General features: G+C 45.5%; 1 protein-coding gene across 3 annotated transcripts in view; it reads right to left on the minus strand.

Moving 5' to 3' along the window:
* Positions 1 to 16,254, minus strand: part of SNX13 (sorting nexin 13) — a 153,427-nt gene that overhangs the window by 39,573 nt on the left and 97,600 nt on the right. For all 3 annotated transcript variants that reach the window (XM_044295794.1, XM_044295792.1, XM_044295793.1), the window contains exons 11-14: positions 16,011 to 16,099; positions 11,586 to 11,685; positions 6,755 to 6,948; positions 6,385 to 6,489 (exon numbers count right to left, since the gene is read on the minus strand). In XM_044295794.1, coding sequence (XP_044151729.1) covers positions 6,385 to 6,489; positions 6,755 to 6,948; positions 11,586 to 11,685; positions 16,011 to 16,099 — 488 coding nt within the window. The remainder of the gene's footprint in view (positions 1 to 6,384; positions 6,490 to 6,754; positions 6,949 to 11,585; positions 11,686 to 16,010; positions 16,100 to 16,254) is intronic.

Genomic DNA, 16,254 nt, shown 5'->3' on the forward strand with positions numbered 1-16,254 from the left:
TTTACAGGCGAGTTCATTGGGGAACACAGGACCGTGGGACGTTCCAAAGCAGTCCACGGGGCGGAAGTTCAAGACACCGCTGCCTGCAAGACTTTGCGACCCAGCACAGCATCCGCCAATGCAAAAGTATGCACCTGGTAAAACTTGGTGAACGTGTGCAAGGATGACCACATCTCTGCCTTGCACAGCTGTGAAGCTGAAGCTTGGTGGAAGCGAGCCCAAGACGCGCCCACCGCCCTGTGCGAGTAAGCAGTGATACGAGAGGCGGTGCCTTGCCCCGGGAGCGGCACTCCACAGCAATTGCCAAATGGATCCACCTGGCAATAGTCACTTTGGAGGCCAGCAAACCTTAGCGAGGACCTTCCAGAATAACGAACAGAGAGTCTGTACGGCGGAATGTTCTTGAGACAGATAAGTAGATCCTTAGAGCTCTAACCACGTCCAGCTGGTGGAGAGCCCTCTCCCTAGGATTCGAAGGAGAGGGGCAGAACGACGGAAGAACGGTGTCTTCGTTGACATGGAAGGCAGAGACTACCGTCGGCTGAAAATAAGGTATTGGACGGAGTACTGCCTTGTCTTGGTGCAGAATAAGGAAGGGTTCCTTACAGGACAGCGCTGCCAACTCAGAGACGCACCTGATGGAAGTAATGGCTACCAGAAAGGCCACCTTCCAGGAGAGAATACGGAGAGGAACTGTGTCTAAAGGCTCAAATGGAGCCGACTGGAGGGAACCTAGCACCAGGTTCAAGTCCCAAGGAGGGATGTTGTGGGCCAACCCTTGCAGGAATGTCTTAACCGGAGTCTGTAGAGCCAGAGGGCGCTGGAGAAAATTGAAAGTGCTGATACCTGCCCCTTCAAGGAACTCAGGGCAAGGCCCAAATCCAGCCCTGATTACAGTAAGGAAAGGAGGACAGGGAGAGAGAAGCGTAGCGGGGGGAAGCTACGTTCTTCACAGAAACACAAAGAGGATTTCCAGTTCCAATAATAAATCCTGGACGACACCGGCTTCCTGGCCTTAATCATGGTGCGGATGACCCTGTCAGAGAAACCTTGTTGCTTCAGAATGGCGGTTTCAACAGCCACGTCATCAAACGTAGCAACTCTAAATGCTGGTGGAAGACAGGACCCTGAGACAGAAGATCGGGCCTGAGCGTATAGCGCCACTGAGTGTCTCCTAGGAGACTAACGACGTCTGTGTACCACGTGCGACGAGGCTAATCTGGAGCCACGATGATCGTCTGGATGCCCTCCATCTTGATCCTGCGCAAGACACGGGGCAGAAGAGGGAGAGGCGGAAACACATACACTAGTGAGAACCCGTCCCATGGTGCTACCAGTGCATCTACCGAGTGTGCCCTTGGATCTCTTGTTCGAGAGAAGAAGACAGGGAGCTTGTGATAGAGTCTGGAAGCCATCAGGTCCACCTCTGGTTGACCCCACCAGAGACAAATCGCTTGAAACACCTCCGGGTGTAGAGACTATTCCCCCCGAGTCCACCGTCGTCCGACTGAGGAAATCCCCCGTCGGAATGTAGACCGCCAAAAGAACTGACACATGGGTCTCCGCCCACCGCAGGATCTTGGCTGACTCCGCCATCGCTGCTTGACTGTGAGTTCCTCCCTGATGGTTGATAGTGGGGTTGTCTGACTGTACCCTGATCGGCCGGCCCTGGAGGAGACGGGTCAAATGTAGAAGGGACAGGTGAATGGCCCGGAGCTCCAGTATGTTGATGGGTATCTTGGACTCTGACCGAGACCATACACCTTGGACGGTCCTGGACGTGAGTCAAACAAAAGGAAGTTTCCCTTTTGTAAAACTAAAAAAGGAAGTTCCTTTCAGTCAATAAAGTCAGAAAACTGGGAGAAGCAGGGGGTTCTTATTAAAGCCCAAAAAATGACGCCAGGCTTCAGGTAGGGGGGAGATTCTTTGTAAAAAAAAATGGGAAACTATCACCATGAACCCCAGGGTTCTAAATATCCTATCAAAAGGACTCTATATTTCCTTTCGTCTTCCTCCTCCTGTAAACCTGTTCAAAGTGACACCCATTAAAAAAAAATCAGCTCTTCTCCAGGAAAAACTGGAAGAAGGTATCCAGAATCTTCTGGCTCAGAAGGCTATTATCTCGGTTCCTCCTCTTCAACAAAAGACAGGTTACTATTCAACCGTTTTTTGGGTTAAAAAAAGGAATGGAGGATTTCAGTTGATGATAAACTTAGAGTCTGAACAGATTTATAAAATACGAAAAGTTCAAAATGTAATCCATAAAAACCACCATAAAACAAAAGAAGGAGACGTTTTAGTATCAATAGACTTGAAGGATGCGTATTACCATATTCCGGTATGCGAGAGAGCGCAAAAATGTCCTCGTATTGCAGTCTGTTAACAGAGTTGCATCATTTTCAGTTCCAAGTCTTCCCCTTTGGGATCACCTCAGCCCTGAGGGTGTTCACAAAGATAATGGTAGAGGTAGTGGCTCACTTAAGGAGGCAGAACATCTTAATAATCCCCTACCTTGATGATCTTCTAATCGTGGGAGACTAAAAAGAATGTCTAGAAAATAATTTATTTCAAACTTGTTTCAGACTCTGTATCAAACAGGTTGGGTGATAAAGTGGGAGAAATCAAACCCCTGCCCTTCGCAGAGTTTAACTTTTTTAGGGGTTCGTCTGGATTCCACCCTTTCAACAACCTTTCTTCCGACCGAAAAGGTGACAGGAGTAATGGGAAAAGTCTCAAGCTTTCAAAATCTGTCAGTCTGCACGGTCAGGGAAGCTATGAAACTGTTGGGCACTCTAACATCATGCATTTCCGCAGTCAAATGGACCCAATTCCACAATCGTCTCCTCCAGCAGTGGTTGTTAGGGTGTTGGAACAGAAGTCAGTAATCTCTAGATCAAACAGTTCAGATTCCCCTTTGCCTAAAACATTCCCTACAGTGGTGGATAAATCCAGATCACCTGAGGGAAGGAGTTGCCTGGTCTCCTAGTCATCTACAGGTTATCACGACCGATGCAAGTCTGTGGGGATGGGGAGCTTAATACTCTCATCACTCCTGTCAAGACCAATGGTCCGAAGATCAGATGAATTTCTCATCAAACCAGAGGGAATTCTCTGCAGTTTGGGAAGCTCTAAAGGCACTATCCCAATATATAGTGGGAAAGGACATTCAAATAAGATCAGACAACACAACGGTAGTAGCCTATATAAACCATCAAGGGGGAACAAGAAGTGTGGGATTAAGTCGAATGGCAGAAAGAATATTTTCCTGGGCGGAGGCTCATCTAAAATCCCTGTCAGCAGTACATCTAAAAGGGTCTTTAAACACAAAGGCAGACTTCTTAAGTAGGGTATCACTGAAGTCGACAGAGTGAAGAGAAACAGGTCTTTCTACAGATAACTGCTTTATAGGGGGGACCCCACAAGTAGATCTGTTTGCCTCCGCAGTAAACTCAAAAAATTACTTTCCCTAAACCCCTTCAATGGGACTTTCACCTAGCATATGCTCCCTTTCCACTGATACCCAGGGTGCTAAAAAAGGACCCTCAGGACAAAGCCCATGTGATATTGATAGCACCATTGTGGCTGAAAAAGTCATGGTTCCGTCTACTAAAAATCATGTCAGTACAGAGCCCAGGGATTCTTCCCTGGAGGCAAGATCTATTGTCCCAGGGACCAGTTCACCACCCCAAGGTGGAAAAATTACATCTGGGTGCTCGGAACCTGAGAGGCTAACTTTAAGAGCTAAAGGCTTATCACACGCCATAATTAACACCATGGAAGCCAGCAGGAAGATTACCTCCAAGATTTAGAGAAGGTTCTGCGGCTGGTGTTCCCAATCCAAAAATTCATCCCAGGACTTCTCTATTCAAACTATTTTGGGATTTTTACAATCTAGATTTGAGAAAGGGTTGCGTCCAAAAACCTTAAGTGTCCATATGTTTGATAAAAAATAAATTTGCAGACCATCCTTGGGTCATCCAGTTTTTGAAAGAGGCAGATAGATTAAGACCCTTTCTAAGGCCCCTTTCACACGGGCAAGTATTCCGCGCGGGTGCAATGCGTGAGTTGACCGCATTGCACCCGCACTGAATCAGGACCCATTGATTTCTATGGCTTCTCTTCTTTGCTGTGTACAGGAAAAGGACCTGTGGTGACGTCACTCTGGTCATCACATGGTCCATCACATGATCTTTTACCATGGTGATGGACCATGTGATGACCATGTGACATCACCACTGGTCCTTTTCCTGTACAAAGCAAAGAAGAGAAGCCGGGCTGCGCGAGCAAGTGGATTAGGGCGAGTTAAATTATTATTTTTTAAACCCCTCCAGCGCTATTGTACTATGCATTCTGTATTCAGAATGCTATTATTTTCCCTTATAACCATGTTATAAGGGAAAATAATACAATCTACAGAACACCGATCCCAAGCCCAAACCTCTGTGGAGAAGTTCTGGTTTGGGTACCAAACATGCCGATTTTTCTCATGCGCGTGCAAAACGCATTACAATGTTTTGCACTCGTGCGGAAAAATTGTGCATGTTCCCGCAACGCCCATGTGAAAGAGGCCTAAGACCTGCAGTTCCTCCGTGGGAACTTAATCTAGTCCTGTCTGGGTTATCTATAGCCCCCTTTGAGCCTCTTTCAGAAGCCCCTTTAAAATATATTACACAAAAAACTTTATTTTTAGTGGCAATTACCTCAGCACGTAGGGCAAGTGAAATTCAGGCCCTAAAAATTGTTGACCCTTTCTTTACTGTGTTTCCTGACAGAGTTGTGTTTAGGTTAGACAATTCCTTTCTCCCTAAAAGTTGTTACTAATTTTCACAGGCAGGAGGAAATTACAGTTCCCTCTTTCTGTTCTAATCCAAAATCGGAAGGGGAAGTTGAATTCCACAAGCTAGATGTGCAGAGAGCCATCCTGGCTTATCTAGAGGCCACAAAACCCTTCAGGAAGTCAAACTACTTGTTTGTACAGTTCCTAGGGACTTATAAGAGTCATATAGCCACAAAAAATTCCATGTCCAGATGAATAAAAATGGCTATATCTGAGTCCTATAATACCTTGGGTGTGACCTCACCCAAAAACCTGAAGGCCCATTCCACAAGATCATCCTGGGGGGGAAAAGCAAATGCTTCCATAGAACAAATTTGTAGGGCAGCAACATGGTCAAGCCCTCATACATTTACCAAACATTACAGAGTGGATACTAGGGCAAATCAAGACCAGTCTTTCAGAAGGAAAGTTTTGCAGGCCATAGTCCCTCCCTAAGCAACAATTAATCTGTTATATCTCATTGTATGCCGTCATGGAGGATGAAATGGAAAAACAATATTACTTACTGGCAGTCTCCTTTTCATGAATCCTCCATGACGGCATGGGGCTGGATCTCACAGGCTAGTAAGGCATCGGGCTACCTTCCCGTCACAGCAGCGCGGGGACCCGATGGCTGCTCCCTCCCCATACATCGCACGTGACGCCATCAGCGCGGACCACGGCACATCAAAGGTTAATGCGCTGGCATCAGTGTTTTCACTAATGCCGACGCATACAGCAGGGGTCCGACTATAAGTCACTACCGGACCCCTGCCGCTGATCGGGCGGGCACAGCTCCGGCACCCACACGATCAGCCTACCGTAATAGTACGGCACTGGGCGGCAAGTCACATCCCGCTGCGCCGTACTATTACAGCGCTGGTCGGGAAGGGGGTTAAATGAGTATTGTCTGACAGGTGGGGTTTTCACCTGTAGGAGAAAAGCAGTTTCCTGAGGCAAGACAAGGTGGACAGTAGTGGTGGCAGCAGCAACAACTGACCGAAGATGCAGTGAGTGCGTGGATCTCCCAGCTGAAGTCTATAGGATTTAAGGAAACGGCTCACAAGGGCTTTAAGCCGAACATACTGTGTTCATGAAATCAGTGGATGTCTATGCCTTATGGTTGTTTTCTTTCTTTAAAGGGGTTTGTCCAGGCTTTTTAATATTGATGACCTATGCTCAGGATAGGTAATCAATATCAGATGGGTGAGGGTCAGACAGCCAGCACCCGCGCCGAACAGGGAGACGGCTCGAGCAGTTTGCATGTGCCATCTCCGTTCTCTTTTATGGGACAACAGCAGCGGGCAGGATGAAAGAAGGAGCCGGCACATGCATACCGTGCGCACCCTTTCCCCGTACATCTGATCAGCTGGGGGTGCCGGGCGTCAGACCCCTGACCATCTGAGAATGGGTCATCAATATTAAAAAGCCCAGACAGATGCTTCGGAAGTGGATCTGAATGGGCAGATATTTTGAAATGTTAAACCAATACTTCCTAATAAGTGGTAAAATAAGCTATTCACAGTAATAAGAAAAACAATAATACATGACAGTTTTAAGAAACTTGCCTTTTTTTGGACCTCATCAAAGATCTCAGGCGTTGGGTCTTCATTCTTCACCACTTCTTCAAGCTTTGCAAGCAAATAATCATCGATTTGAACTCTTGGTGATGCCTGCAAAACAAAGCAATAAATCGGAAACTGTCCACATCGCAACAGAAACTGTGGCAAGAAGGCCAACAGTCTATTAGCCAGTGCTCAGATACTGCAGCTTTCTGATGACTACAGGCTATCTGAAGACACGGGGCCAGGTAAATAGGCCTGCAAGAGTAAGGACTCCCTCACAATAAAGGTCCCCAAGTTCCCTATACATTAAAAAACTGTGCCTATAAAATAAATCTGTCCATTTTACTTTTTAAAAAACCTGACATTTTCATACCTTTTCTGATAAGTACTGGTCAAACACGCCAACCGCAGCTTGTTTTAACAGCCCCTTTGTTGGATTGATCTGGTGCTTTCCGTCACGTTGCCGGCTATGAAGCACCTCCAGCTGCTGCTGTGCAGTCACCCGGTACCCCTCCACTGTGAGCCAGAAGAAGAGATGTGCTTGCCCCCCAGTCTGCTGCATAAAATCTAAGGCGACAAGAAAACTCATGAGGAAGTGGACACACACTTTTTTCTTCATAAATAATACAAATATGACAATTACTACAAGGCAGAGCTGCTTTCCATTTATTGCAAAACAGACTTGTATTGGGGTATTTTGAACACATGCAGGCAGTTGCAGCACCAAGGGGCTGGCTGTAGCACTTCGAGCACCGCTACAGTCATGCCCATAGTGCTCATTACACTCCCGCTCCCCTCTGATTGACAGAGCTAATAGCCCTGTGACTCACTAAGGGGATCAAGCGCAGTGTGGGGAGGAGAGAATACTTACCTTCCCATTCTGCCGACACCTGTGCTCCTCTGCTATGTGTGAAGCCGCTGGCATGTCAGTTCACCGGGAAGTGGAGGAGCCGGCAGCTTCACACAGAATGGGAAGGTAAGTATTCTCTCCTATGCCACCAATGACTGTATACATATGAGCCACAGCGCGATATCCGATGCATAACTTTGATCAAAGTAAACTGCCACCAATGACTCCACATAACATATTAAAGCCGGACCCCCAATGATTATTAGAGCGCCACAGCACAGGCACCACTAGACAGGGCTATTATCCCTGTCAATCAAAGGCGTAGCTGTAGCGGAGCTCTACAGCCCTCCCCTTGGCGCGCCATCTCCACAACGCTGCAACCTGCAGAGATAAATAAGGTATTGCTTTCACCAGCATGATCAACCCTATCGAGCAATATGCCTGGTTTAATAGGGTTGGTCACGCTGACAGAGGCTCTTTAAGGAGGGCCTGTCAGCCAGATCAATGCTATTCAACCATACATACTGCCCGGGATAGGAATGATCCTGCCGATTAAGACGATACCTGTCTTGTGATAATTGGTTGTGGCATTCCTTAAAAAAAATATATATATATATTTATGCAAATGAGGACTTCAGTGCACAGAGGGGCACCTTGGTGCATTGAAGCCCTCATTTGCATAAAGATTGAAAGTCAGGATCGCCACAACCTATTTTCACAAGACGGGTATCGTTTTAATCCGCAGGATCGGCTCTAACCAGCAGTATGCCTGGTGTAATAGATTGAACCTGCTGACAGATGCTCGGGTGAACAGAATATTTTATACCTCATTCAAATGCTCTGGAAATTAATGGTGCCTGTTTTTTGTCCACACTGAAGGAAGAATCACCCGTGAGGACAATCAGCAGATTCAATCTTTGAGCTTATTTCTGGCAGAGGTGAGGATTAGCGGATTGACTGACATTAGCGCTAGTCCTCATGTGGATCCGCGGAACATCAATAGCACGTGTGCCGACAGTCGGATCCTCTTGTAAAATGTGTATCAGATTTGCCATAAGGAAACCTGCGATGTGTTCTGCTGTTACGTAATATAGAAAATAATGAGCCCAAGTGCCTGTCTGGGTCATCGCATTCCTAACGAGAGCGGATAATGGAGGAAGAGCAGAGATGACTTTGGATCGCTTTAGATAATGATACTTGAACAGACGTTACATTCAGCTCTTCAGGATTGCGCCAATTACAATATATGCTGAGAACAAGCGCACTCTCTCATGGCTAATCTGTGCTTACTAATCTGTCCGAGCACAAGGATGTCTTTGTAGCGCTGCTCAGATCTGTGCAATAATCCGATTATAACGGCGCTGGGGAAGGCAGAGCACATGAGAAAGGACTACTTCACTGGAGGAGCTTGTGTCGGCAGTAGTCAATGGGCTGTGACTTTTATTCCAATTCCTAATACCCTGCACAAATCACAGCATAAAGGGGCTGGCCCGTCTCGCACATTGGTGGCATGTTCTAGCGATATGCCACCAATGTCAGAAAGGTGCAAGTCCTACCTCTGGGACCCGCACCTATCTCCAGAATGGGGCCCCAAAGCAAAGGGGAGCACACTGCGCATACACGGTGCTCCCTCTATTCACTTCTATGAGAGTTCCAAAAACAGCCAAACGCTCGGTCACCTCTTTTCGGAGCTCCTAAAGAAGTGAGTGGAGAGCAATGCACCCAAGGAGGGCTCACTGCTCAAGTGCGTCAACCTCTCCATTCTCCTCTATGGGAGTTCTGGAAATAGCCAGGTCCACGCTCGGCTATTTTTGGCACTCCCACAGAAGTGGAGAGTGGCCACGCTTGAGTAGTGGGCCCTTATTCACTTTGGGGGCCCGACTCTAGAAATACACGTGAGTCCCAGAGGTGGGACCAGCACCTGTCTGACAATATGCGAGATGGGACAACCCCTTTAATTTCATTAGATGACCATCTGAATAATGTAAATTTTGTATTCTAGACCCAAAGAATTTAAAGAGGTTGTCCCATGAAAAGTATTCTAGATTTCCCTGAGCTGTGACAGGGAAAGAGCTGCAGCAGAAAAGACACGACCCCTGAGCTGTGATACGTAAAGAGCTGTAGCAGAAAGGACACGACCCCTGAGCTGTGATACGTAAAGAGCTGTAGCAGAAAGGACACGACCCCTGAGCTGTGATACGTAAAGAGCTGTAGCAAAAAGGACACGACCCCTGAGCTGTGATACGTAAAGAGCTGTAGCAAAAAGGACACAACCCCTGAGCTGTGATACGTAAAGATCTTCAGTAGAAAAAACACGTCACCTGAGCTGTGATGCGTAAAGAGCTGCAGTAGAAAGGACACGTCCCCTGAGCTGTGATACGCAAAGAGCTGCAGTAGAAAAGACACGACCCTAAGCTGTGATTCGTAAAGAGCTGCAGTAGAAAGGACACGTCCCCTGAGCTGTGATACGCAAAGAGCTGCAGTAGAAAAGACACGACCCTAAGCTGTGATTCGTAAAGAGCTGCAGTAGAAAGGACACGTCCCCTGAGCTGTGATACATAAAGAGCTGCAGTAGAAAAAACACATCCACTGAGCTCTTATACGTAAAGAGCTGCAGTAGAAAGGACACATCCCCTGAGCTGTGATACGTAAGGAGCTGCAGTAGAAAGGACACGTCCCCTAAGCTGTGATACGTAAAGAGCTGCAGTAGAAAGGACACGACCCCTAAGCTGTGATACGTAAAGAGCTGCAGTAGAAAGGACACGTCCCCTGAGCTGCCAGCTTGAAATAATCCATGTGAGTTACAGGGCAGGTTCTACCTTTGTTAGAAAGAGATTGTCATGGACAATATGATGTCTGATTTTAATCTTTTTACATTAATCATGTAACGACAATACAAAACCATCAACATTTAAAAATTTCTAACAGGGGTTAAAGGTTTTTTAATGCAGAATTTACAACTCAGAATGTTCCTTTCGTGTGGTATAAATGTGTTATGCAGGTTAGGCCTCATGCACACGACCGTTGTGTGCATCCGTGGCCGTTGTGCCGTTTTCCGTTTTTTTTTGCGGACCCATTGACTTTCAATGGGTCCGTGGAAAAATCGGAAACTGCACCGTTTGGCAGCCGCATCCGTGATCCGTTTTTCCTGGCCGTAAAAAAAAAATATGACCTGTCCTATTTTTTTCACGGCCAACGGTTCACGGACCCATTCAAGTCAATGGGTCCGTGAAAATCATGGATGCACACAAGATTGTCATCCGTGTCCGTGATCCGTGTCCGTGATCCGTGTCCGTTTTTTCCTATCATTTCAATGGCAAACTTGACTTAGATTATTTATTTATTTTTTTCATGTCCGTGGATCCTCCAAAAAACAAGGAAGACCCACGGACGAAAAAAACGGTCACGGATCATGGACCAACGGAATCCCGTTTTGCGGACAGTGAAAAAATACTGTCGTGTGCATGAGGCCTAATGCAAAGTACCACGCTATATAAGGACCGTACACTGTGCAAATATTGACCGACGCAGAGCATGCTTTACAGCTAGAAACAAAGGGTTGTATCTGGTCAGCAGCACAGCAGAGAAGCGGGGGATTTATGCAGCTACCCACATGGATTTTATAGTAATAAATTATAATACAAAATCAATAAATATAAAAAGATTGAAAAAATGACATCCCAGGCACTGGTACAGTGTCTAGATTTTTATTTATTTCATTCTCTATCCAGACGGCAGCCGCCTCACCATGAGGGTATGGATACTGTAGATATGCCATGTCTAGGGTGGTAATACCCCTGGAAAGTGTACTTCCAGGCATAATCTCCTGCCTGATTTAACACTGGGCATGGATAGATAAATAAAAAAAATATTTTCTTAATTCCCAGAGAACACTTTTAAGGAGAATGCAGAAAAATAAAAAATCACTACATGTAATCACTCACTAAATGTATTATCGGAAAATTGCACTGAACACTGCAACTTCAAAAGCGGCATTATTAAAAGGTGCTGGGAAGAGGATGAATTCTTCCATAAAGGGGTATTCCCATTCCCATCTGGACTATGCCACATACACAGGGATACCTCTGGGACCCACTCCTATCTCAAGAACGGGACTCAGTTCCACAATGGAGTGATTGGAGATGGCTGCACCTGTGGGGTCACCGCTTGGTCCTGCTCCTATTTCATAAACAGGACTTGCTTTTTGCATTGCAGTGAGGGGTGACCCTACAGGTGCAGCCATCTCCATTCACTCTGTCATATCTTGTGGATATGCTATAAACCTCCTTTTCCTTTAATTACAAAGATTCATTTGAGCAATTATTTGTGCACAATATGAACGGTGATCACTCACCCATAAAAAACTGTAGTGCAACATTGTGTACAAGAATTTTGTCCAGTGGGACTGTGCAAAGTTTTCCAAAGTTTGCAGCCAACTTCACAGTATCAATTTCCTGTAAAAAAAAAATACATAAAAAAATTGTGAAATAGGGTAATATATCACTCCAAGTTTACAGGGGCAGATCTGTTTAATACTTAGTGTGGACTTTGTGTTCTTATGATGTTCTGGCCCTTAATGAATGCAGAACATAGCAAGCCAATCAATGCTCATAAAGAGCTCTTTACATGCAGCAGTTATTGTTAATATGAGAATAAATGAGATTTAGAAACAAACGATCGTACCAGTGGTCAATCCCAATCATCACCCTGTGCATAGGAACCCAAAAGAACACTTTGCATGGGATAAATCAGCAGGCTATTATCAGGAAGGGACATTTTGTTCCCGATAATTGCCTGCTCAACAGAAAAGGTGAAAACCACATTTAGATGCAGCGATCAACTTTTCTTTATGGGGAAAAATTATCACTCATCCTCATAGAAAATCCTCGTTTCTGGGCGGTAGATCCTTAGTTACTCAGCACAATCTGCTGCCCAGAAATGAAGATTTATGTGTCTGCAACTCTACACCAACACTTGGCACCTTCTACATAGAGCAGACATAGTTGCCGAGTTTCGGCCGAGATGTCTAGCCCTGTTAATCCAGGAGAAGGGGGGGAAGAATTAAAGCTGTAGTGGTGTTATCAGCTAGAGCAGGGACCAGCAACCTCCGGCACTCCAGATGTTCAGAAACTACAACTCCCAGAATGCTTAATTCTCTTGTGTGGTAGTTAGAAGAAGAACAGCCGAGCATATTTGCATGCTGGGAGTTGTAGTTTCACAGCAGCTGGAGTGACAAAGGTTGCTGAGCCCTGAGCTCCACTAAGCTCATTTACATAGCAATAAAAACATGCTTTTCTCAGGAGTGGAACAACAGAGGTACATAATTAGGATATTGTTAATGTCAGTATGATCAACCCTACCAGGCTATATGCCTGGTTTCATAGGGTTGATCATGCTGACAGATGCTCTTTAAATTGGCATTTTATGAACTGTCAGGAGTTCAGAGATAAGGCTACTGTCACTCTAGAAATTTGGCTTTTTAATTTGTGAGATCTGTCATCGGATCAGTTTTGCCCTAATGCATTCTGAATAGAAAAGGATCCGCTCAGAATGCATCAGTTTGCCTCCGTTCAGTCACCATTCCGCTCTGGAGGCGGACGCCAAAACGGATCCGTCCCCCATTGACTTTCAATGACGCTCATGACGGATCCGTCATGGCTATATAAGACATAATACAACATGCTGTTATATTATTGCAACTGAAGCGTTTTTGCAGATCCATGACGGATCCGCAAAAACGCCAGTGTGAAAGTAGCCTCAAAATGTCCGCAAAATGGATCCGCATCCGTTCCGCAATTTTGCGGAACGGGTGCAGACCCATTCATTTTCAATGGGGCCGGAATGTGCTGTCCGCATCCACATTTGCGGATCCGCACTTCCGCATCCGTGCTTCCGTTTCCGCCAAAAAATAGAACATGTCCTATTCTTGTCCGCAATTGCGGACAAGAACAGGCATTTTCTATTAGTGTCGGCAATGTGCGGTCCGCAAAATGCGGAACGCACATTGCCGCTTTCCGTGTTTTGCGGATCCGTGTATCCGCAAAACAGATTGCGGACGTGTGAATGGAGCCTAAGAGTTATACATCCAGGTTTCAGAACAGTAACATGATGGCTCAGAGGAAGACTGAAAGTAACTACTCTACAGGTAGGTTGAAACTGTTGAAACTTAACCCTTTAGGACAAATTGACTATAATGATTTTTTTAACCCAAAATTAGTCAAATTTAAGCATAAAAAAAAGAAATTGACCCGAAGATGTTCACACAGATTATACCACTAAGCCCTGTCAGAGACTGCTGACATTCCACAGTTAAAGGGGTTCTCCGGGAATTAAGTAAATTAAAATATCTAAATATTATTTTATTATAAATATATTCCCAAATATCTTTCATTAGTTATAATTAGGGATTATTAATACTGCGCCACCAATGAAGATAACTCTTTCATTCATTCATATACAGGAGACGGGAGCTGGCTGCAGAATCACAGAGCCGGTTCCAGACCTCCATGAGTGGTAGCTGCGATCCGCGGCAGTTAACTACCGCAGATCGCAGCTACTTGTCATAGAGGTCGGGAGCCGGCTATGTAATTCTGCAGCCAGCTCCCGCCTCCTGTATATGAATGAATGAGAGGGGTATCTTCATTGGTGGCGCAGTAGCCACAGCCCCGCCCGTCCTCTTGTCCTCCTTCCTCTCATTGGTGGCAGCGGCACAGGGGGGAGGGAGACACTGCTTGCTTCTCCCCTGTGCTGCTGAGGGAACACGGAGAGCGATGTCAGCAGCGCGATCAGTGTTCCCGATTAGTTATCGGAATATCGGCAAAATAGATGCCGATAACGTTCAAAATCGGGAATATCGGCTGATAATATTGGTAAAACCGATAAGCGGTCGATCCCTAGTTATAAGGACTCGTTTTGTCTGGGGAGCAATCACCAGGAGAAATAAAATGGCTGCTATTCTACTAGTACACACAAAACCTGTCCTAATCACATAGCAGGACACAGCCACATCCCCACCTCCTCTCTGTACTTCATGTCTCCTCATGAACTCCGTTCCTTCAGAGATTCAGCTGAAGATCATATTAAACTGTATTCAGGACCATAACCCCTGACAAGTAAAGCACAGAGGAGGACGAGGCAGCTCTTTACCTCAGTGTTGTAAAGTAACTTGTCCTGCTGTGTGATCAGGACAGGTTTTATGTGCACTAATAGGACAGCGGCCATTTTATTTCTCCTAATCATTGCTCCGTAGACAAAACAAGCCATTATAACTAATGAAAGGTATTTGGGAATATATTTATAATAAAGTAATATTTTCATTTTCTTAATTCCTGGAGAACCCCTTTAATGCAAGTGAATTGGGTAAAATGAATACACAGATTTATTACAGAAAATGTGCCCATTTTTGCACAGCTTTCAGCCTTGATACGGCACTTATCAATTGTTTTAGACACTATTCTAACCTTTTCACGTGTTGTCCTAATAAGGGTGTGGCTAAGTAGGCGAGGCGTTTTTGTGTCTGAAAAAAACGGATCCGGCACCATTGACTCACATGGTTTTTGGTGCTGGATCAGGCTTCTTCAGTTTCCCATGGCGCACACAAAAACGCCGCTTGCATCAGTTTTGCGTCCGGCATGGGAACGGAACAAACGGGAACGGAATGCATTCTGGTGCACTCTGTTTTGGTTTGTTCAGCTTTGCCCCCATTGACAATGAATGGGGACAAAACTGAGGCATTGTACTGTAGTTCTGAGACCCTGTGCCGGATCTCAAAATCGGACAGCATAACGCTTATGTGAAAGTAGCCCAAGTCAACTTCGAGGTGATGCAAACGGACTGGACAGTCTAAAGATGCGACATGTTTATGAGCCGCTGTGATAAATCTCGTGCATCCAGGTTTACTTTTAGGGAGTATAAGTAAAACTGTCCCAATTTTGTGCCATAGCCTCAATGAATTACATTCGGGCTAACCTGGATTTCTGCCACAGATTTTTTCAAAAATCACATCTGCCACTGGCAAAACAGACAGGTGAACATAACCTGAATGCAGCATGCATGAGACTTAGTTTATTTCCTCACAGCCATACATTTTTATATATTTTTTCCCTGATGTTGCTCTGGATACCTTGGTTTATGTCATTTTGAGATCTTTTTTATTGTATAATTTGGTGGCATTTTTCTTATCACTTTATATACATTTTTATAATTGCTTTTGATTATAGCATTACAACAGTCAAAAAACTGGGGTCAGAGGTTTCTCCAATCCCAGCAGTTGTTCACATAAAACCCATTCCCTCCTTACCCATGGGTGATCACAGTATCCCCCTGACGACAGTGCCCCCAGTGCTTTATGTTGCCAAGGGGACACTGATGGCATATTGCTAGGGTATGCCCTCCATGTCATAGGTGTGGGTTGCACCTTTGGGAGTTCTCCTATCTCCAGAATAGGGCCCCCAAAGTGAAGGAGAGTGTGCTGCGCTTGTGCAGCTTTGGACCCCCAAAAACCGCCAAGCCAGCACTTTTCAGAACTCCCATAGCGGTAAACAGAAGGTGGCCGCTCATGTGCCGCTGCTCTCCCTTCACTTCAGAGGCCTTGTACTGGAAATAGTAGGGGGCTCCAGAGGTGGGACCAGCACCTATCTAAATCGGACGACATATCCTAGCAATATGCCACCAATATCCCAGATGGGAATACCCCTTTATAAAGACTCACACGGGCCAAGCAGAATGTACAGTAGATACAAATCTTACCAAGTTCAGCAAAGTCAATACATGAACTTACTTTCCCAGACTGCACTCTCTGTATTCGCGTTTCACATACTTTCTTTACAAACAGTAAACTGTTTATCTGGTTTTTTATAGTGTTGATGTCTAGAAGACAAAAGTACGACATGGAGATTTTCCAAGGCCGGAGAAAGTCTTTCACACGGTGCATGTTTAATAGTCAAGGTTGTCTTTACAATAAACGTACAAAACCAAAATTCCTGGTATTTTCCACTTCTCTCAGTTTTTCCACCAGGGTAGAC

Source organism: Bufo gargarizans, chromosome 5 (assembly GCF_014858855.1).
Source record: "Bufo gargarizans isolate SCDJY-AF-19 chromosome 5, ASM1485885v1, whole genome shotgun sequence".
NCBI classification, from domain to species: domain Eukaryota; kingdom Metazoa; phylum Chordata; class Amphibia; order Anura; family Bufonidae; genus Bufo; species Bufo gargarizans.